Source organism: Salvia splendens, chromosome 8 (assembly GCF_004379255.2).
Source record: "Salvia splendens isolate huo1 chromosome 8, SspV2, whole genome shotgun sequence".
Classification (NCBI taxonomy): domain Eukaryota; kingdom Viridiplantae; phylum Streptophyta; class Magnoliopsida; order Lamiales; family Lamiaceae; genus Salvia; species Salvia splendens.
The window spans coordinates 32,879,101-32,902,026 of NC_056039.1; the positions used below are offsets into that span (position 1 = coordinate 32,879,101).

At 40.8% G+C, this 22,926-nt stretch overlaps 2 protein-coding genes and 1 pseudogene across 2 annotated transcripts; 2 read left to right on the top strand and 1 right to left on the bottom strand.

Moving 5' to 3' along the window:
* Positions 1-3,368: 3,368 nt before the first annotated feature.
* Positions 3,369-7,418, top strand: LOC121744264 (plant cysteine oxidase 4-like). The gene is made up of 6 exons (XM_042137743.1): positions 3,369-3,551; positions 3,953-4,251; positions 6,001-6,146; positions 6,334-6,481; positions 6,826-7,032; positions 7,121-7,418. Exons 2-6 carry the CDS (start codon positions 4,152-4,154, stop codon positions 7,237-7,239), a joined length of 720 nt encoding a protein of 239 aa, XP_041993677.1. The 5' UTR covers positions 3,369-3,551; positions 3,953-4,151; the 3' UTR covers positions 7,240-7,418.
* Positions 7,419-9,134: 1,716 nt separating this feature from the next.
* Positions 9,135-15,654, top strand: LOC121746115 (serine/threonine-protein kinase CTR1-like). The gene is made up of 7 exons (XM_042140032.1): positions 9,135-9,168; positions 9,231-9,333; positions 9,427-9,446; positions 9,879-10,035; positions 10,155-10,440; positions 10,542-10,594; positions 15,615-15,654. The coding sequence occupies exons 1-7, from the start codon at positions 9,135-9,137 to the stop codon at positions 15,652-15,654; spliced, it is 693 nt and encodes a 230-aa protein (XP_041995966.1).
* On the bottom strand, positions 11,015-13,265 carry LOC121743097 (annotated as a pseudogene).
* Positions 15,655-22,926: the final 7,272 nt, after the last annotated feature.

Sequence of the window (22,926 nt, forward strand, 5' to 3'; positions counted from 1 at the left end):
TGCGTAGAAGAAAAAAGAGAAGAATAACCAAAAGAGGGGGAAAAAAAGCAATTATGCAGCATACGACCTTGCGTTATCCATCATCATCAGCCACGAGAGAGATCCGACAACAATAGTAATAAACATATTTTGTTCTTTTAAATTGATTCATGACATGTAGGATTTACTTTACCAAAACAATAAATAAATGATATGATTTTTTTAGCTTCGTTAATTTATAGGGCAAAATTGTTAAAAATTACTATGAAATTTAGTCAAATTCTTATCTTTTCCATAATTTTATAAGTCATCTAGCAAACTATATACGAAACTCAACATTGTTTACAATGATTATATGAGCTTTGATTCGAGTGACTCTCGAAATTTGAGTTTATACCTTCATCTAAAATTTTATCTGTTTATCAACACACTTAATATCTACTTAGTCACGTTATCAATTTGAGACATATATGCACTACATCATCAATCATATACTACATGTAGGTGACACCTGCATATTTCATTGAGGGATAGTTGCGGAAATGGCTAAGAGCATCTTCAACAAGGATAGGTAAAGGAAAGAGGTATATATTTTATTACATTCTCAAAAAGTGAAATATATCCTATAAAAAAAATAACACATTCCAAAGGAAAAAAGGTGTATAGAAAAGTAAATGATTTTTTAAAAATAAAATAATGGTACAAAATGCATTAAAAATATAAAATGTAATATACCTTCCCAAATACCTTTTTCCATGGAGAATAATTTTTCATGAAAAGAAGACAAATATGATAGTTATAAAATTTTACCTCTCCATTGATGGAGATGTAAAGATACCTCTTTAAAATGAGAAAATATATAGTACCTTCTCAAATACTTCTCCCATTGGAGAATGATTTTTCATGAAAAAAAGATAAATATGGTAGTTATATAATTTTACCTTCTCTCCCATTGAAGATGCTCTAATTGTAAAAAAAAATACAAAATCAAGTCAAGTTATAGTCCATCCAACCACTTTCAAAATCAGGTAGAATTTTTTTTTCAACAAAAAAGTGATAATTTTCTATACAAATTTATGATATCGTTTAACTCATGTGATGATTGCATAAGTCCAAACTTCCTTTCTTTTAATTGACTTTCCAAATTGCAGGAATGACCGAAATTTGACTTAATATGCCATAGCAAATATATATTGAACTTTTATGATTTTCATGTTGGATTTTTAAATTTGAAAGACTTCGGCATATTCATGGTTTATTTATTTGAAATTGTGCACACCCCATTAGACCATCCACAATAGCGCCCAACCTACCGCCCAACCGAGCACCGGCGCTGGGCGGTTCGCTGGGCGATCTATTGCAGTCGCCCAGCGGACGAATGGAGAGAGAAACCGCGCAGCGCTGGGTGGTTTCGTGGCGCTGGGCGGTGCGCTCGGCGCTATTGCAGCGCCCGGATCGCCGAGCGCACCGCTTAGCGCGAAATTTAATTTTTTTTTTCCGAAACACTATATATACGCGCTTTGCTCGTCATTTTCATTCGCACCACTTGTTTTAACGAGTACTCTCTCTATCTTAATTTCTGTACAAGATCAACAACGGGAAATGGATCTCTACAACGAGCCTAGTTCCGGGAGTAGCGGGTCACAAACTCCGTCGATCCCCGTGGGAAGTGGATGGGGTCAGATGCCCGAGTACTACAACATGTACCCGTGGCAGCAGATGTTTTCCGGGATGCCAAAGGGGGGAGTCCGCCGGGGGGGTTTCCGGCGATACCGGGGTGGGCACCAACGGGATGGGCACCCGGGATGCAGATGATGCCCGGAGGGGTACCGCCGACACAGGGGACTCTGGGGGTCGTACCGGCTACACAGTGGACTTCTGAGGGGTCCCCGGCGACGACGGGGGATGTCTATCGCCCTAGTTTTGATTTTTCGACTGGTTCTTCGCACACATCGACCCAAACGCCCTTGGGGTTTGATAGTTTCTCCTTAGATGACTTGGTGTTTGATACTATCGGAGCTCCGGAAACTCTCGTTCAAGGGGGGGGGCAGAGCGGGGGCGTGGCGCCCTAAAGAAGAAGGGCAAGAAGAAGGTCGGCGAGTCGTCGCAGCCGGGTGAGGAGGAGGTACGGAGGAGGTGGACGGACGAGGAGAACGTCGCGCTCTGCAAGGCGTGGGTGAGTGTTTGCGATGATCCTCTTGTTTCGAACGAGCAGAGGATCGTCAACATGTGGGGCAAGATAGCAACAGCCTACAAGAGATTTTGCCCGGAGGGGAGGCCACGCAACGGGGAGGATTGCTGGAAGGCCTGGAACCGAATCAGGGCTGCGGTCTCCCGATTTTCGGGTTTGTACACCAACGCACTCCGCATGATGAGCAGTGGCCAAACGGAGGAGGACTGCAGGAGAATAGCGGAGAAAGCCTTCCCACTGAAGGGGGTATACAAGGACTTCACCTACTGGAACTGCTATCTTGTGCTGAACGAGTCCGAGAAGTTCCGAGTAGGTGTCGACTCTGGCTGGCCGAAGAAGTAACGACTGAACTACACCGGCGATTTCAGCGGCAGCAGCGGTGGTTCCCACGACCTCCCCGAGACGACGCAGGAGTTCCCCAAGCCGCGTTCGGTCGGTGGCCGACCTCGCCCCATTGGGCGCAAGCGCGCTCAGCGGGAGGCGAGGGGGAACGTCGGGGCTTCCCAGGAGGTCCAGTCGACATCCCCCCTTGGCCAATCCACCGAGGATCTCAAATTCTTCGCTCGCGCCCAAACGCGCGCTCAGTTGATCAAGACGATGGCCGAATGGCGGGTGGCGACGGATCCCGTGGAGAAGAGCGTGCTTCAAACCTTGCTCATGAGCCTGCAGGACGAGTTGGAGGCGGCACGGAGGGAGACCGGCGGCGGCGGTGGCGGCGGCGATTGTGGCGACAGCGACGGAGGCGGCGACGACGGAGACGAGGAGTGAATTGACACTCCTTTTTATTATTGTATTTTTTTTTAATATTAATGTATTTTTTTAAATTATTATACTTTTTTAAATTTTAATAGTATTATTAAATTTTTCCCGTATATGTCTCGTAAATTAAATTTCGTATATTGTGTGATTGTTAATTATTTCATTTTGTATATATTTGTTAATAGTGATGTGGATATTATGTGGCTAGGCTATGGCTGGGCTATTGCTGGGCTATTTGCTTGTTTTGATGACGTGGCAAGAGGATTTTTAGTGCTGATGATGTGGCAGTGGCTAGGCTATGACTGGGCTATTGCTGGACTATTCCTATCGTGGATGGCCTTACTACGCCATTCAGTTACAATAAAGTGTGACAACTTGGACTAAGTCTGTCTACATACATCGAAACTGGTGTTGGTAGATTTAGGGAGAAAAGGGGCAAAATCGTCAAATCCAGAACACAATCAAATTATACAGAGAGCTTCAAAGCTTCTTCTCTCAAATTCCCTTCACTCCCTCAAACAACCCCCGCCTCCACACACCACACCTCAGACTCATAGATACGTATATTTCTCTCCCCACCGATCTTCATTTCCGCTAGGAGCCCCGCGATTTCATTTTCGCCGTAAGTCCTTTCTAACGCTTCTTCCCCACGAATATCCGTTTCTGTGCCGCGTTATTAATCCTTAGTTATCTGATTCCGCAATGTATTTGAATCGTTTCTGTTTAATTTTATGCCCGTTGATCTTTTTCGGATGTGAATTTTCAGTTTTCCTATGGTTTTGGGTTCAATTTCATCTCTCCATTTGTTCTGCTAGGTTGTAATTCGTGATTAATTTGAGTAATTTGGAGTGCCCCTATGTTTTTGCAGTAGTCTGTTTGAAATTGCACGTGAGTAAGTGTGACCCTATTTGCTTAGTTTCTTCTAATTGGACAGCTCTCGGTGGGCCTGCATGATTCTATTTTTTGGTTTGATTGGGAATTATTTGAGTTGTCATATGTATTTAACTGTTGCAATCTTTATAGGTTTTGTCGGCGAAGATGAATTATTAAGTGAGGTGCTTATGTGGATACAGAGATTTGATGGTCAGCAGTTTTTTGCATAAAATTGGATGCAATTAACTGAAAGGGTCTTCAACGAAAAGAGGACCCTTGATTCGGTTTGGAACCGGAGCTTTTTTTCTTTAACGTTTTCGTTGAGTTTAGTCGGTTCGTTATCCAGACAATGCCAGCCGTACAGAAGCTTTATAATGCGTGTAAAGCATCGCTTACGCCTAATGGACCCATTTCAGAAGAGGGTTTAGAAAAAGTTCGCAACCTATTAGGTAAGAAGAGAAAATGTTATTATTCTTTGCTTCTACTTTTTCCTGTATTCTTTTTCTTTATCATGGATCTCCTTTGAAAGATATAAACGGAAGCATTCATTTATCGTTATGTATGGTGACACTTGGTATCTTTTTGTAACGGTTGATGTAGTTGTTCCTAGTTAATAAAGTTGGTAGAAGATGGATTTCTTTACAGGGGAAAATCAATATTAATTTGGATTGACTCTGAACGAAAAAAACAAGAAGATATACGAGATCTTAAATTGACTTTAACAATATTCTCTCACTGGAAAGGCAGTTGCCGCAAGTAGTTCACCGAGACAGCTCTTTTATTTGATGACCACGTTACCATGTTGTACATCATACCATCTTCCAATCATGTGCTTCTTTTCGTATGGGTACCTCATAATCCCGAGTTCCTAACTGAGAGTGGCCCTTTGTCTAGCTGTAGTTCCCATATTAACTAGGTTTGCAGTTTTAATGAATGTGTTGTGTAATTTTTTCCGAGATAAAGTTGCAATTGTTCCAAAGCTAGAATCTATGCAAGGATAATGAATATGACATGATAATCATCTTTAACATTACAGGCTTAGATGAGGTGGCTATTGAATACTACATAAGAATAAGTAGTTTTGAACAAAATAGACCCATGTCTTATTTTGGATATCTCATGTCTCGGTAAGGAAATACAAAGCAGTAAATTTGGGAAAGATAGACTAGAAGCATTCCGTAATGCTTGGTAAGCTTTTTATATATGGCCAGTTCTAAGTTTCTAACATAGATTGCTCCCATTGCGGACAGAATGACTTGGCAGGTACAATGTAATACGTATCAAATCTGTCCCCTAGCAGGAAAAATTATCCAGAAATTAAATAGAACTTTGTATCACGCATGTAATAGATGTATCTGCTATGTTACGAAAGACTGATTCAGATGAGTAGCTTTATATTATCGTAATTGAAGATATTACTATCTGTCATATTGATGTCACCTAATCTGGCTATTTGATATTCGTGTACTCAATGCATACATCATTAGATCCCACCACGGGCTACTACTCATGCTGGCTTCACCATTGCTACATTAAAGGGCAGCTTGCTGCCTAAGTTGCTACGTAAGAGTTAGTTTGCAAGGTCATTGGAAAGAAGAAAAAATTGTACTAGGACATGTGCAAGAAGTGCTACCGCATTTGATTGCTAAACCTTAATCTATCAGAAACTAAAATTTACATAATATCTAACAGCTCAAAATAACGATTACTTTCAGGATAGTTTATACCTGAGCATATAGAGCACTGTTATGATGACATGTCGTCATGAAATTTGAAGACCTTTTACTGGCTTGGCTCTCATGTTATGACAAGGAACACCTCATACTTTTTCCACACTCCACAGGCTGAAGCTATTAGAATGGAGTGCAATTTTACTACAGGATATCTTTTTGACAATTCTAGTCCGGTGAATTTTATACTGAATTCGTATTTCTCATCTTTTTTACAATTAAATTTCTTGTAAACATCAACTCTGTTATGAGCTTCTATCCATCTTTATTATGATTCTTTTGTTATCTCTATATTTGATCATCAAAACAATCTCATGTTCCACATGCCATTGCCTGTCATACTTAATGTTTTGGTGGTTTAATGATTGAATTTAACTTGTGATAGAACATTCTAATTCTGAAATTGCTTTGTTGGTCTATAAGGTACTTTCATAGTTGGTTAGTAACACCTTACTTCCTTTTTTGCAGAAAAAATCAAGCCTTCTGATGTAGGTCTCGAGCAAGAGGCCCAACTTTTACGGAATTGGCAGGGTACCTTCACAGAACGCAATGGGGGAAATCGGACTGCCCCCACAATCAAATACCTGCATCTGCATGAGTGCGATGGCTTCTCGGTAAGTGTCTTTCTTATGATATATTAACTTTTCTGTTTTTCTTTTCTATCCGTTTCTGATTTACCTAGGTCATGTTTCCTTTGATTAGTTTGGCTTCACACGATGCACGATTCATGTGATGAGACTGTACGCGTCTTTATAACTTTTTAACCTTAAATTACTGAAATAAGTAACTTTTCTTTTGCAGATGGGAATATTCTGTATGCCACCTTCCTCAGTCATCCCTCTTCATAACCATCCTGGGATGACAGTGCTCAGTAAGCTTCTGTATGGTTCATTGCATGTAAAATCCTATGATTGGATCAACATTCCTGGGCCTTCCGATCCATCTCAAGGTTAAGTAATTTTAAGAAACTGTTAGTGTTGATTCTGCGTTCATGCTGGTTGCCTGTGCTTTTATTGAAACCTCAGTCTATCTGTTTTCTTGAATATTGATTTTATAGCGTAGAAAGTGAAATGTTCGGTATGAACAGGGAATAACCATCTTGAGGATGATAACTTACTTCAATTTCAGGCATATGTGCTTCCTTTTTCTTTCTGTTTGGATTCATGAAATCTGAAATGCAAAACATGTCTAAATCTTTTTGCCATCTGCATATGTGCTTTCGAAATACTCTCTGCTTATACAAGCAATATTAATCACTTCCTTACAATCTTAAGACTATTTGATTACTTTCAGGAGCAAGGCCTGCAAAGATTGTGAAAGATTGTGACATGACAGCTCCTTGTGATACAACAGTTCTTTATCCAACTAGCGGTGGTAACATCCATTATTTCAAGGCCATCACTCCTTGCGCCGTCTTTGACATCCTGTCTCCGCCCTACTCATCCGATGATGGACGCCATTGCACTTATTTTAGAATGTCCCCTGCCGCAGATCTACCTGGTAAGAGCACTTGTAGCTACAGAAAACATTTAGTCCTGAAATTTCATCCTTTATTAATATCATTTTCGATTTTTGGGCTTAAATGAAGGTACTATCGAGGTGGACGGAGAGACAATATCTGAAATTACTTGGTTAGAAGAGTTTCAGACTCCAGATGACTTCGTCATAAGGAGAGGACAGTACAAAGGCCGCGTGCCCAAAACTTGAAGAAATTTTTGATGTCATATATTCAAATTCTATAAGCTCTCAAGAGCCATGACTGTCTTAATTTGCCTCAATTTTAGTATGGTTTATAACTCTGTTGACAATAATTTTCCTTTAGCAGAAATTAGACGTTTGAGGTGTACATAGTTGAGGTATTATATATTATTATTTGATTGACCTTACAGAGACCCTACATATCTTGAGATCATACTATTTTTGTTTCCTTCAATCCTTTAATTCATGTTAGAAATATTATTTATTGTTATGAGGAATGTGATCATATCATCATATGGTTGGTCTATGAAGCTTGAAATGATTTAGGAATGTAATATATTCAGCTTGCATTTCTGATTGTACGACACAAAATATTCCTTTTTTGCTTCAAGAGAGCATAGAAATTCCACTAAAATCAAGAAGTCTTCTTGTGTTGAGATGGACTGGTAGAATCAGCTGTAATTTTCAGCACTTGCTGCTGAACCGGGTCGCTAACGCAGAGCTTGATGCCTTCCTGGCTGAGGAGGGCGCCAGAGTGCGAGAAAGCCAAGAATCTGACGGAGAGGCGGGCAGAGGCGGCTGTGGTGGAGGAGCAACACCTTCTCTTGATAACCGCATTCTTGCTTCCTCAGCTGCTTTGTTTACAGCCAGCCGTATATTGTCTTCGCTGCTTGTATCTTGGTCTGACTCTGAACCCAAACCCGAGTCTTCAATCATCTTCGTCTCATTACTTGTCTTCACATCATCTCCCCTCTCCACGATTTTTACAGCATCATCAGCCAGTAGCTCCTGCAAGGTTCTGTAGCTCTGCTTGCCTGGCGTCTCTTCAAGAAGCGACCAATGTCGTTTTTCATCGCTCTCACTGAGCTTGGATGCTTGGATAACTGCATACTGCTCGAGAAGACCAAACAAACAAATGAGGCAACCAAAGTTGGACTAATAATCCCTTTGTCACAAATAACATGACTATTTATTACCTCACTCTCACTGTCTGTTGAGGAACCAGACATTACAGATTCAGACAGCATTCTACTAACCGGAAATGTCATCACTCGGCTAATTGCAGGAACCGGATTCAGACTGCATGCTGAACTCCTCAAGCGAGATCGAGGCAGCAAGCAACATACCGTGATCACATTTTCATGTTGTTCACTCCCTTCTTCTCTCTCAAAACTAGGCTTGCAGTGGAGTACTACTGCCTTTTCTTGATCCACTACTCTCCCTCTCTCTGCGTCTCGTTGGAGAACTAACGTGTTCGCTCCTGAACCGTCTCCTTCATGTACGTCTGGCTCACTACTTGCATCAAAACTTGGACTAGCGCAGTTCTGAGACTGTGCTAGGATCTCTTCTTTTGGTCGTCCCGGGCTCTGTTCCCACGGGAAGGGGACAGAGCCCGGGTTACTCATAGGACCAGAGTTCGCCTCTGGTCTACGAGGAGCAAGCCAATGTATGATGGTGAGGCCTTCCCTTTTATCAACTATATTTAAGCCCCCCTTGGGTGAATATTTTCTCACAGATAATATTGGTTGGTTGAAATTCAGCTTCTTCTCCACCATTTTTCTTCTTCAAGTTCAGTTAAGCTCTACTGTAAAACACAAGAATAAACTTAATTTATAGGTTTTGAAACCACAAATCTTCAAATATTCTCATGGAAGATCATCTCTCCCTATATATATATATATATATATATATATACACCACCAACACACAAATAAGTATTACTAATTCATGTTTAAGGATTGTTCATTTTCTTTCAAGTTAAGGGTTGTATATCAAGCATATTTATACTAGATTTTGAAGTGAAAAAAACATTGCATAACATGGAATCAAGAATAGTGAGAAAGAAAGAAAAAACAACCAAATTCTTGAGTTGAAAAGACTGTGTACCTTTTAATATCCAAGAAATGAGAGATATGTTGAAACTTAGTCAAATTCTTTGTTAACATTTTTGCCACACTCACATAGTCATGTTGAAACTTAGTCAAATTATTCGTTAACAGTTTTTCGCGGTGTTTGGAACGGAATTGCCATAAAAGTGTATATGGAGCAGGATCTCACAGCTGAAAACATGGAGGATTTTTGTAATGAAATATCCATCCTCAGGTGTGATCTATGGTTTTGACTCTTTACTGGCATCAATTTTTTCTGAGATATCATTCTAACCCGGAATTTTTCATCTGGTTTTTCTTATTCCAGTCGCCTTCGCCACCCAAATGGTACTTCTCGTCAAGCAAGCCTCGAACTTGTTCTACTTTGACATTCGGAGCAGATTCATAATAATTTTTGGCGATGTTTAATTACAGAATTTTAAGATCAAACTAACTTTGCATATCTAAAGCAATGTGTAAAGATTCATAATATCAACACAGTTTATTACTGGGCAGCTCACCAGAATTATAGAAGAGCCAGTTGCACTCTGATCTACTGTTAAATTTTGTGTGTCACCCCCCCCCCTCTCTCTCCCTCATTGACAGGATGTTCTTAAACTTTACTTTAGTTGCTTTTCGATTCCAGACTAATTTCAGTATTATATATATTCCCAGGAATTCATTACAAATGAAAATTGTAATATATGTTCTCATATCTATGCCTTCCGTGTGAATCTTGACATCAAACTCATGCAGTTTCAACTTATGATGTTCTTGCAGTCATCTTGTTTCTTGGTGCTTGCATGATGCCTCCACGGTTGTCACTGATCACCGAGTACATGGAGATGGGATCTCTTTACTATTTGATTAACTTAAGTGGCCAGAAGAATAAACTCAGCTGGCGGAGGAGAATCAAGATGCTACGCGACATATGCAGGTCAGTCGAAACACCCTTCTATGTCTATAAAATATGTTGGCTACTTCTGAAATAATCGCGTTCAGAATTTAATGACTGAAGAAAGTACTGAATCAATTTTCTCCTGCTTTGGCAACCAGAGGGCTGATGTGCATACATCGAATGAAGATAATCCATCACGATCTTAAAAGTGCTATTTGTCTCGTTAGCATGCATTGGACGGTTAAGATCTGCGACTTTGGCCTCTCCAGAATCATGACAGATGTTCCCATCAAGTCGTCATCAGGTGGGATGCCGGAATGGATGGCTCCTGAGGTCATTCGCAACGAGCCATTCACGGAGAAATGTGACATTTTCAGCCTCGGCGTCATCATATGGGAGCTCTACACCCTGAATTGGCCGTGGGATGGTATGCCACCTGAGCGGGTATGCCACGGCTACAACTCCTTTTCACCTCTTTCATTTTCATCAACTCAGCCTTAGATATATTATTGATCGCTCCCACCCAACAATCTGTGCATGTTTAGGTTGTCCACGCGGTTGCAAGCGAAGGTTTGCGATTGGAGATGCCTCAAGGGCTGTGGGCAGGTTAATTGCAGGTATGAGTCACGTCGAAGATCTGAGAGTATCGGCAACGCAAGTGCTCTGCACTATACTCTGCACGCCATGGTTTGCAAGAGAATACGGACGTAGTGCATGCACTTTGCTCGCCTATGTTGAAAAAGAATAAACACTTAGTGAAGTACACAATTAATTTTATATCATCTCGTCCTAATCAAATTGACATATTTCTAAAAATTAAAACATCACAAATTTTACTTTATTCCATCTCCACTTAACATAATAAACAACATAGCATATACGCTCGTGCTATATTTGTCGATTCTGACCATTTAAATATTGTGGGTGCAGATTCCGGCACACTGTAAGATTTGTTTGAGTTTTCCATCCAAGTAATCAAGAGCAAATAAATACTAGCATGCAATTTTCCCAAGATGAGTGAATGAAACAGTAGCCTCTTCCCACCATGTTATTCAAAATGGCAAAACTTGTTGTACAAGTGGTGTTAAAAATGAAAAATACATCATCCCACAACAGTCAATCCGAAATCCGCCGCCGATTAAGAGCAGCCTCAAAGCGGCTGCAGGAATCCGCCCTCATCTCCGTGCTCATATCATTCTCCGGCGCCGGGTAATAGTCTTCTCTCAGCTGAACATCTCTCAACTCTGTGATCCTCAGCAGGAACATCATGAAATGTTCATGTGCAGTCCCATGTATGAAAAGCTTCCTAAGCCCAAAACATTCCTGCAGCAGTCCCGCTGCCGGAAGGGAGAGGCTCCTCTGGTTCACATCCCGGTCCTGCGGCGGCCAGTAGTCTAGCTCCGTCAGGTTCAGGTGGCCGATCCCGATCAGGTAGAACCGCCCCCACAGGCTCAAATCCATCTGCCCGGAAGGCGCCGTGTGGGCGTACCCAATGGTGTCGCCACAGTCCAAATGCATCTTCCACAGCTTGGGATAGTTGACAAGCATGCTCAGCCCGAACTCGCGCTCCCTCGGCCTCGACATCTCGCGGCAGTCGCCCTCCACCTTGATCCGAATCTCCTCGATATTCGGGCAGTGGTCGAGCCCTGCCTCCACCAGAGGTGTCAAGAGCTGCCCCACTGCAATCCAAAGTGAAAGGTACTCCAACTTATCCCATGTCCTCACATTATTTCCATAGCCGTTGCTATTCACATCCAATTCCATATTCAGATCGTATGAATACTTGCATCTCTTCCTCTCTTTACTCATTCCATCATCATCAAAACCATTATCTTGATCCAAGCAGTTAAGATCAAAACCAACTCCATCTGAATCATCTTCAAGCTCCTGTGCAGAGTCCCAAATACAATCGATGTGAAGGCGTTTGATCCTATCTTGTATCGGTTCCAACGCCTTCAAGCACTGGCGGGCGGGTAGGTTGCTGCAGCAGGAGACTCCAACATCAACGAGTGTTTTCCGAAGCAAGGAAGATCCCTCTCATTGTGATCTTGCTGCAGCCATGGATCTTGAACTCAGCCAATCTGCAACAACCTCTACCTATTCCGATCAAACCCATATCATCCAAATCCCCGACGTTCCTAATCGACAGCGATTTCAGCCCTTGACAAAGGGCCACACCGTCCAATTTCGACTCTATAGGCATCGAGATGCCATGGAAAAATCCTAACTTGAGTGATCTCAATTTAGGGCATCTTGAATTGAGAACTTCAAACGCTGCACCACTGTCTCGGACATTGTTGCATATATCCAGCCCCAATTCCTCCAGCAATGGCAGACTAGAGAAGGTCTCGATCAAGGTGGCTACGTTGATGCTCGCATCATCCGCCGTGAATCCGTCGACGCGCGCGTTCAATAGGGCGGATGTATCGGCTAAATGAAGAATCCCCAATTTGGGACAGTTAACCGGAAACTAGGGCTTCGTCTCCGACAAAGCCAATGTACCTCAGATCAAATCTGCGGGCAGCTTTGAATTCTATCAGATTGGGGCAGGTGATGGCCTTGATCTCGTCGGATTTGAGTCCCTCGATATCCAATCGGGTGAGATTCAAAGCTAGGGAAGGGTAAGCCTGCCTCGAGAGCCGGCGGAACGTCGTCGGTCCAGCAGTAGAAGGAGGAGAGATCTAACGATTTGAGGTGGGACACTCGGAGAAGAGCATCTTGAGCTCGTCGCCGACGGCGGCGACCTGGGGGCGCTGGTGCCAGCGCACAAGCTTGACGTGCTCGGCGGTCCGCCACTGCGAAGCGACGAGCTGGATGGTGGAGAGGTTCCTGGCGTAGAAGGTGAGGGAGGAGAGGGAGGGGAAGGCGTGGCGGAGGACGTGGGCGATGAGGGCGGGGTCAGAGGCGGAGCTGAGGGGGTGGCCCCAGGGGGAGAGGAGGGAGAGGTCGAGGGAGGAGACGGAGGGGAAGCAGTTCGGGACCGTGAAGAGGTCGCGGAGGTTTCCGCGGAGGCTGACGGCGGCGCGTGTGGCGCGCTCAAGGAGGCACCACTTGCGGCAGGCGAGGGCGGCGGAGTTACGGCTGCGGACGTCAGAAACGGCGGCGATTATGTTGGAGAGGATCACGTCGGGGGAGGTCGCTGATGGTGGTCCCGGCGGCGGCGGCCATGCGGGGAGGTGGAAATCAAAATCTGGTGAATTTCGGCGAGATTTTTTTGTCGATTGGTGAGTGTGCTAATTTTCTAACGCATCTTTTTTGTAGTATATTTATCTTCTATCACTTCTTTTCTTATTTTCTCTTTTCGTAAGATTTTTTCATCAAATATTATTAAAATAGTCTTTCGGTGATGAGTGTAGGTTAGAGCGTCCACTATAACGTGGACGCGGCTATAGCCGCGAGCGGGGCGAAAGCGGGGCGGAAGCGAGGCGGCTTATAGTGGGAAGGGTGTCCGCCGCGGGGTGGACGCGGCGGGTGATGGGAGGGGCGGCGGACGCGGAATCGCCGGGTGCGGGGCGAGGACGCGGCTGAGGGTGGCTGGAGAGAGAAGGAGTGGGCCTATAGCCGCGGCTGTCTATTGCTATAGCCGCGGCTGAAGCGGCGGCGCGGCGGTTCGATTCGGGGGGCGGCGGTGGGAGGGGGCTGTCCGCCCCCTATAGTGGACACCCTTAGGGGCCGTGGAACTAAATAAGCGCTACTCCGTTTCAAACTAGTGGAAACATTTATTTCCGGCACGGAGATTAAGAAAAATTATGTTTAGTAAGGTAGAAAATGAAAAAAATAGAGAGATGAAAAGAGAATAAAGTAAGATAGAGTAAAGTAAGTGAGAAAAAATACGTTAACTTTTATTAAAAAATAAAATGACTCCACTACTATGGGATGTATCAAAATGACTCTACTACTGTAGAATGGAAAGAGTACTTAAATAGAATAATTCTAAACCATAATTAAATTTGTGGTAAATCCTCCCTAGAAATGGAGATTTTGTAGATTATACATCTTTTAATATAAAATTGATACAATAAAAATGGAAATAAAAATAGAAATAAAATATTATTAGAAAAGAATAGTTTTGTGAGTGTCAACTATTTAATATAAATTGTTTATAAATTAGAAAGCCAGAGCTCTTTTCTTTATAAGTCATTTCTATTTTGGGGTTCAGGTTGCTCATAGTAACTCAATTGGTAATATGTTTTGGAATCATATAATAAGTGGAGAATTGAAATTATTACAAAAAAATTATTAACAACTGAGTTAGAAGTTGAAATAATTGACTTGTAATTGATTATTTTAAAAGAATGCAATTATAACACCACTTTTGGACGGGGGTGTTTTAATTATAACTATTCAAAGTCATTTGTATATTATCTTACCATAAAAAAGCATAGTTGTGTGTATATGATGCAAGAATCTTGCACTCTAATTAAATTCATAATTTTGATCAATAACTCTCCATATTGAAGAAATGTACACGATTGTTTCGTTCTATGTCAAACACTTATTTGTTTGCGATCAGAAGTCTCGATCGAAAAAAACACTAGTAAAATATGTATTTCATTTTTATATATTCCTATTTGTTTGATCGAAAAAAACACTAGTAAAATATGTATTTCATTTTTATATATTCCTATTTGTTTGATAATAAAAAGTGAGTGAAATTAGTTTGAAAAATATGATGTATATTTATCATTTGTAGTTAAAGTAAATTAAATTTTTTGTTTATGGATAGATAAAATGAAAAAAAAAGAGATTTTTAAATGTTAAAAGAGAGAATAAATGCAAAATTTTGGACTAATTGTACTAGGTTCAACAGAAATATAATAACAAAAGTTAGGACTTACGACAAATTGTAATTATGAATAATTTGTGGCAAAGAAAATGTGGAATTCAATTTTTTTTCTTCGATTAGATTTGTCTGGATACGATCTAGCCCACGTGACATTATGCCTGTGGACAGACGTATTGAAATTTGGAACGTGATACTGTTTCACTGGAAGAAGAAAAGTTTACATAGAATAGTAATCAATAATTAATTCCATATATGTAGTTTCATAACTATATTACTATTCACCAACAATTTTCAATTTTTTTATATCTCAGTTGATAATGGCTTAGCGTGACCACATAGGTTAAGTACGAAATCATTTGTTGTACCTTATAATATTTCAAATATTGACTAATAACTATCAAGATAGATTTATTTAGGATTTGATGATAGGGTTGTTTAATAGTAATTGATCTGAAATTAATAAAATTACTTTTGTCACTGGTAATCTGGTATATCAAGAGTAATCAATACTAATCATCAATGACATTGTCCCATTTAAATACTGAGCCATAGTTATCCACTCAATCAATATTCATAAGACTTAATCTTCTCTAATCTATTAAATAAATCAAAAACTTATATATATGACACGCTACGTACATTTTTTATAGATAATTCTTCAACGTATTTTAGTAGTAATTAACCAGTGTCCATTTTCAAATAATTAATATCATCACATCAAACAATTTGATTGTCACTCATCGCCTCATCCAAAATGGCTTCGTTCCTACTAATTATAATCTTATACTCGTAAGATTATATCAACACAAACAATTTTTTAGAATATTTAGAGGTTAAGTCGGATCTTGTTGGGTATGCTGACTTTCAGTTGAAATCTGGGATCTTGTTGTTTTTTACCTTCTCTTGTGGCTTTGTTGTGGGTTTTGGCTTGATGAGGTTTCTTGTACATTATATAACTGTATATTCCCTTTTGTCCCAAGTTACGTGAGTCGTATTCCATTTTGGGTTTCTCATGTTATTTGAGTCATTTCTCTTTTTAGTTAAAAACAAAACATGTAATCATACTTAGTTTATTCTTTCTTTACTTTGCCCTCTTTCCTCTCTCTTATTTTATTCTCTCTTCTACTTTATTTAACTCACTAAACACAACTTTCTTAAATCCCGTGCCGAAAAGAAACGTCTCAAGTAACGTGGGACATATGAAGTACGAGTATATTTTAAGAACAATAATAGATGTGATAGTTCATAGTATGATAGGATTATAGGAGTAATTGTTAGTACTACTTAATTAATGAGCAAGCTAAATTGTGTATCACAAATGGAAGAAATAGAGAGAGAAAGTGATAGAGTCATATACTCGTATTACCAAAAATTAAAACAGATTCATTTTTTTGGACATACAAAAAAAATATTTGCTTGTATAAGAGAGTAGATGTCATGTTATAATTGTTAAGGCATGTCATATTAATTCAAGGTAATGCTATTTAGTAACACTAATCACAATCAAATAATGATTAGATTTTTCTACTTAGCTAATCGTCGTGTCAATGATGGTCACAATATTAAATCACGTCGACAATGAATGGAGAAATATAACTATTCGCTCTTTTTCACCCTATTTTTCTTTTAAAGCTTTGTATTGTAACGATTCTATAAGAGGAATTATACTTAATTAGATTCTTGAACTTACGAATATTCTTTAATTTGGATTCTGTATTTGGTTTAGTTGGATCTTCACTTTTTTTGGTTATAAAGTCACAAATGAAGGTTCCCATACCTATACATTCAATTTTCTCAATAAAAATGTAGCCTTTTGATTATCACAAAAGAATCCTAATTAAAATTAATAATCCTAATTAAAATTCTATTCATAAAAAAATTAATAGTCCTATTTTAAAATTCACATAGGCACCTTAACTCTTCCAGCAATTCTAGTAACTATTACAGTAAATCATTTTCCTCTCATTATTTCCCACCAAAGTTATTTAAAAACAGATATGAACTACTGGTTTATTCTTATGGTTTAATAATTTGTCAATAGTTTTAAAATTAAAAAAATTACGTATTGTTTAAAATTAAATAATAAAATATATTCACATTTTTCATCTATATTTTCTCTTTTCAAAAAGTGTACGGAGAATCATAATATGATCATATATAATCATCACTCTAGTTGTTAAACACAAATATTGAAAAGTTAAACCAAAACTGTTGGCATAATTATTTGCTCATGTTTACATATAGCGATTTCACTCGATCATTATTTTGCCGTAAACTCTATACGCAATAGAAGCATCAATATGTCACATATACCAAAAAAATAGAAAAATAAAATAAAAGTTGTGGATTTCAAAAGGAAGAAAATGAAAGTTGAGAGTTCCCCATAGAGAACATAACATATCTACATATACTATATATATCTTGAAAATATCAGAATCAACCAATTCTTTTATTTAGAGAGAGGGGAAGAAACGAGTATTTTGATGCATATTTGTAGTTATCTAAAGCATTGGAAGACTTATCCTAACAGTGAGGATTCTCTTAGGATTAGTTTAATCGATCCTCTAATCTTCACATGGCTCCAATATTCGGAAAACATACATTTATACTATTACTTATATAATGTGTCAATTTTTCCGTAATTGACATAAGAAAACGGCAATAATTATAAAGTTTATGATTTCTACTATCTGGTTTTAAGTCTCAAGAAAAATTTTAGATTTCAGTTAAAATTAGTTATATTAGCTATCAGTCTAAAACCGATGGACTGATCTGAATAGATCGAGTTAAATGAATATTTTGAGTTAAATTTTTCAGTCCAAAAAACCAACTAAATCAACTCGAATAAAATAATTTCATAGCTATTTGGGATTAAGAAATGGAAATGAGTCTTAAAAGCGTTAGGCCATCTGATACGAGGGTACTCGTATCGGTTCCGGCAGCGCGAAGTCGCCGGAGAAGTGTTAGGTTCGTTCGCGGGATCCTCCCGTCGAGCAGCCTAGGGTTCTCGGTCAATTAGGGTTTGACGAGATGAACTTGCGGAAAATAAAGTACAATAAAAGAAAAAGTAACGATAAAGGATAAACTGAATTGATATTTCTTGGATGAATGATTTAAAAGATAACAAAGACTACTATTTATAATACTCCCTAATAACCTAACTTAGTGATCAAGAAATATGAAAGATATGCTAAATCAATAATATATGAAATAATAGAGATATGAGAATATTCTATAGATATACTCGTATCAACTCCCCCACGGTTGAAATTCACATTGTCCTCAAGGTGGAAACCAACACAAAATGAAGAGTGTCGCGACCAGAAGCTTTGGCGAGGTATCCCTACCCAGATCAAATGTACGCAAATCCTCAAGAATTGCACAAAGCTGACGAAGTGCAAGGACACCCACAGTGAAAAAGAACTCAATCTTAGTTTTGTTGGACTTCTCATTAATCTCATCCGGCAAAACCAAATCCACCTTTCCATTAATATAATTTTCTTTTCTCCACTTTATGAATGAATGGGCAACTTCCTTCTGAGGCAAAGCAACAAGCACTCCAACAATTTTCTCACAACTCAAATCTTGAGCTCCTTTAAGCAAAACCTCAGATACAAATGGAAGACCAAGGAGCAAATTCTTTTCCCACTCCTTTTTCCTTGAGCTCGGAACATCAACCTGCAGATGACGATTAGAATCCAAAAATGGGGTTGTCACATGCAGCGAGATTGCGGCTGATGGAGGCGAGCTATCGTCTAACAATTCCCTTTCATCTCCAATAAAATTACTAGGCAAGCCAATGGCTGGATTTGATCTGTTTCCTATCTCTGAATAAGCAGCATCACCATCTATGGCTTCATTTGTTTCTGACTTTGTCTCTGATATAGAGTATGTTGAAAGCTTCATTTCTAGTTTATCACAAAGCATTTCATTCACCATCCCACGTTCAGAAAAACAATCAAAATCTCTGGCTCCAGCACATGAATACCCAATCTGCACAACTAAACTCGATGGAGAAGAGTCGACTTCTTTTTGCTCTCTCAATTCATGCGCATATCCACACCCATAAGCATCCAAACTCTCGTCAAGTTGTGGCGAATGTGCGTGAATAAAGTCATCACCATAGCATCCATCTTCCTCCGTCTCACCCTGATAACGGTGCAGCTGTGGTGGTTGCGGCCGGAATTCGACAAACACATGGTCAAGGGACTCCATATGCGTAGGTGGTGGCGTCGTCCAGCCGAAGGGGGGTGGTTGCTCATACGCCGGGTATCCCTGCTGTCCCGGTGGGTCCCAACAGGTAGGACGGTCCATCGACGACGACAGTGGCTGATGCTGGGCAAATTGTGGGGGTCCGAAGGGATCGCCTTGTGGCGGTGGGCCCCAGCACGATGTTGGCTTGATTATTGGCAGTGGTGGGAGGCTCGGGCGATGCAGCTGGTAGCTCCGCACGTGATCTTGTTGCCCCGGCTGACTGTACGCGTATGTGGTGCGTTGTTGTTGGTAAGGTGCCGGATTATAATCTAGAGCTGAGTCGTAGCCTTAATGTAGGTGGGCATAGGCTGGGGAATCCAGTGGATTGCGGCTGCCCGGAGGGTCCCAGCCGGTTGCAGGCCTTGGTTGGACCTGATGCGATGGTTGGTTCGGCGGTGGTAGGTTCCAATTCGAATTTGGCAGGTACGGTGGCATTGCGGCATCGTACAACGGTGGTGCATCTGGAGGGTCAGGTTCGGGGTGCGGATAGGACACCAAAGAGGGACCTGTAGCGCAAAAGGGTGGTGCCGAAATCGGGACCGGCGTTTCCTGTGTTGCTACGAATCTGTGAAATTCAGCAGTGGTAAGTGAGGATTCTAGTTTGCTGATTGCAGCTGTTATCCGCTCAAGCTGCGATGCCAAAACGTGGGTTGATTGTGACATGATAGCGGTGAATGCGGAGGTTGTGGTAGAGGCGTGGCTGTGGTAGAGACGATGGTAATGCGGAGGATGAGAACCGATGAAAGCACCAGATGATACGATGGTACTCGTATCGGTTCCGGCAGCGCGAAGTCGCCGGATAAGTGTTAGGTTCGTTCGCGGGATCCTCCCGTCGAGCAGCCCAGTGTTCTCGGTCAATTAGGGTATGACGAGATGAACTTGCGGAAAATAAAGTACAATAAAAGATAAAGTAACGATAAAGGATAAACTGAATTGATATTTCTTGGATGAATGATTTAAAAGATAATAAAGACTCCTATTTATAATACTCCCTAATAACCTAACTTAGTGATCAAGAAATATGAAAGATATGCTAAATCAATAATATATGAATTAATAGAGATATGAGAATATTCTATAGATATACTCGTATCACCATCCACTACGCGGCGCGCCACCGTCCCGCGTTCCGTCGTGGAGAGACGGAACACTCGCGCGACGTGTTGCGGCACACCGGCCCGTCCCTGCGAGACACGAGACGGGTTGTCTCGCCACGCGCCATGGCGACGTGGCGCGCCCCTGCGCCATGCGTGACACCCACTCGCCGGCCCGCGAGTGGGATTTGTCACGCTGACGCAATAATTCATTTTTTTTAAAAAAATAATTTTTTAAAAAATATTTTTTATTTATAAAAATTGATTTTTATATTTAAAAACAATTTTTACAAATAAATGAATTCAAGAAATTCGTAATAGCCCATATATATTTGATGGGCTTGCGAATTTATGAAACCATTCTTCATTGTTTCTCTTTTATAGACACATCCTTGAATGTTTTATATTCCACTTTCGATGTGGGACAAACTCATTCTTGGTTGTTTCTCTGTCACGCCCGCATTTTCTAAGGATAGAAAACACGGTTGATCGCGACTAGGGGAGGGTTAAAGAAGCGGGGAAGAAAGGGGAAAACAACACAAATCGACAATAGCTCGAAACAAACAGGAATAGCTCGAATAAAATCAGAGTATCTCAACAATCAACAACTCAAAAGAAACAATATTTAGCGGAAGCATTTCGAGAGTAGAATAATGCTATGTATGAAGACACACCATATTCTAGGCATTTGATAGACATTCTTCACTTTTATGCTCAACACCCACCTCACTCGTCACCGCTCAACCTGCACATTTTTAAAAAGAAATGCAGGGCTGAGTACTTGATGCACTCAGTGGACTCATGCCGAAATCATTTTATAAAAAGTATTTATCATGCCACCATTGAGTGACCTTAGGGTTTTAACTTTAGAAATCGCCCAAGACACTAAAATCATTTCCATCGTAAAACTCGTGACTGCAGTCATTTTCCCATAGATGTCTATCATATCTGATCCATTGATGACAAGGAATGTGGCCACATTCCAAGTCACTAGACCGGCCGACCCAAAAGACGGCTCACGATCTCCATAGGTGTACACTAGCCTGAATAGGGACTCACTCCCTAGACAGACCCGAATTCGATTATCCATTGATGGCAAAAGCCACATCAGATAGGTTCCATAGAATAAAATAAAACACGGCATGACAAATATTCATATCATTTTCACATAAAAATATACTTTGGGCATTGCCCTTATTTAAAAAGAAAGCCCACCTCGAGTGCTTAATTTGAAATTACGTTCTTTCCCTTGCGATCACGATTCCCTTGCGATGATTCACCTTTAACAATTTATATAATAGATAAATCAACACATTGATTCAAACAACTAACTGAAAAAGCATGCATCCTAAGCAAGGTTATTTATCTCGGTTTTTCGGTTATTCGGCGGCCGCTTATGCCCCTAATTTTCCTCCGTTGGCTCCTCGTATTTTCTTAATGATATCGAAACAAAATTCCCAAAAATTAATAGAAAGTAATTAAATTATCACAAGCATTCTCCCCTCGAACTATATTTATTTCGGACCTAGGATATAATTATTCGTTCGTTGAAATATTCCGGAATTAATTAAATAATTCGCCACTATTAATTATCGGCCCAAAGATTTAATTAAAAGCCTCAAGTTTAATTATTTCCCCTATATCTCCAACTACAACCTAAAGCCCAACAATTAAAAGGAGCCCATCAATTTAGTAAATCCACCCACTTCTAATTAATGAGGCCCAATTTTATTCAATCAAGGCCTAAATCATTTAAAAAAAACAAAAGCCCAAACCTCACCTTCCTTCTCCACGCCTTCTTTCTTTCTCTCTCCCTATCTCTCTTCTTCTCACTCTCGACAAAATTAGGGAAACTCACGTCTGCCGGCCGATTCATCCCATCCTCAAAAAATGTGCGTGAAAAGCCTTCGTCATCATGTGTGTTCCCCTTAGCCTATCTCTTTTTAATTTGTAATCTTTCTAACTCTTGTCTCCAAATTGAGGCCCAAAACTTCCACCTGTCTCCCACGTCTCTCTCTGACCAAATCGACGCCAATTCCTCCAAATTTCCGTCGGCTTCTCCAATTCATCCCACGACGCCGGCCGCTGCTCGCCGGGAAGACGGAGTGTTGCCGCCACGGTGCTGTCGGCGCAGTCGCAGGGTCAGGCTTCGCCATCTCCGTCGCACGAAGCCACCGCTGCAGTCGGAGTGGAGGAAATCCTGCCGCCGATCCGCCGGGAGGGGCTGCTGCTGTCGCGTCCACGCCGTCGCTGCCGAAGTCCAGCCGCCGCTGCTCCAGAGTCGCCGCTGCTGCTGCTGTCCGTTGATTGCGAGGCTGCTGATCGGTGTAGGAGTTGTCGCCGGCCAGATCAGAATCACGGTGAGTCTCCGTCAATGTCTTTCTCGCGCCGCTGCTGTCACTGCCTCGCTGTTCGGTCGCGCCACCACATCGATGTCGCGGTTCTAACTCGCCGTTACTCTCCATCTCTTCCGTCTCAATTTCTGTCATAGCGCCTTCACGCTTGCTCTTCTCTAATTCAGTTATTCCATACTTCTCTTCGCATGAGTCAGTTTTGAAAAGTAGAAAGACATGTGATGATGAAAACTGATTTGAGAGGTAGAATGCATATATGTATGTAGGTAGTTGCCGATTCATTGCTATTTTTCAGATTTCATGACTCATGGCAGATCATGTGGCCTGATTTATTGGTAACCGATTATTGAGAGGATTCTACAGCGGTTTTCATCTCCAACTGGGCTTCAAAATGTAATTTCAATAAAAGAATTGGGCTTGGAAAATTAAAGAGAATTGGGTT

Bases quoted from the DNA above. Each gene is read 5' to 3' on its own strand.
- LOC121744264 (XM_042137743.1), top strand. From the start codon at position 4,152: ATGCCAGCCGTACAGAAGCTTTATAATGCGTGTAAAGCATCGCTTACG. The intron at 4,252-6,000 runs GTAAGAAGAGAA...CCTTTTTTGCAG, and splicing joins AAAAGTTCGCAACCTATTAG to AAAAAATCAAGCCTTCTGAT. The intron at 7,033-7,120 runs GTAAGAGCACTT...GCTTAAATGAAG, and splicing joins CCCTGCCGCAGATCTACCTG to GTACTATCGAGGTGGACGGA.
- LOC121746115 (XM_042140032.1), top strand. From the start codon at position 9,135: ATGAGAGATATGTTGAAACTTAGTCAAATTCTTT. The intron at 9,447-9,878 runs GTACTTCTCGTC...ATGTTCTTGCAG, and splicing joins TCGCCTTCGCCACCCAAATG to TCATCTTGTTTCTTGGTGCT. The intron at 10,441-10,541 runs GTATGCCACGGC...GTGCATGTTTAG, and splicing joins ATGGTATGCCACCTGAGCGG to GTTGTCCACGCGGTTGCAAG.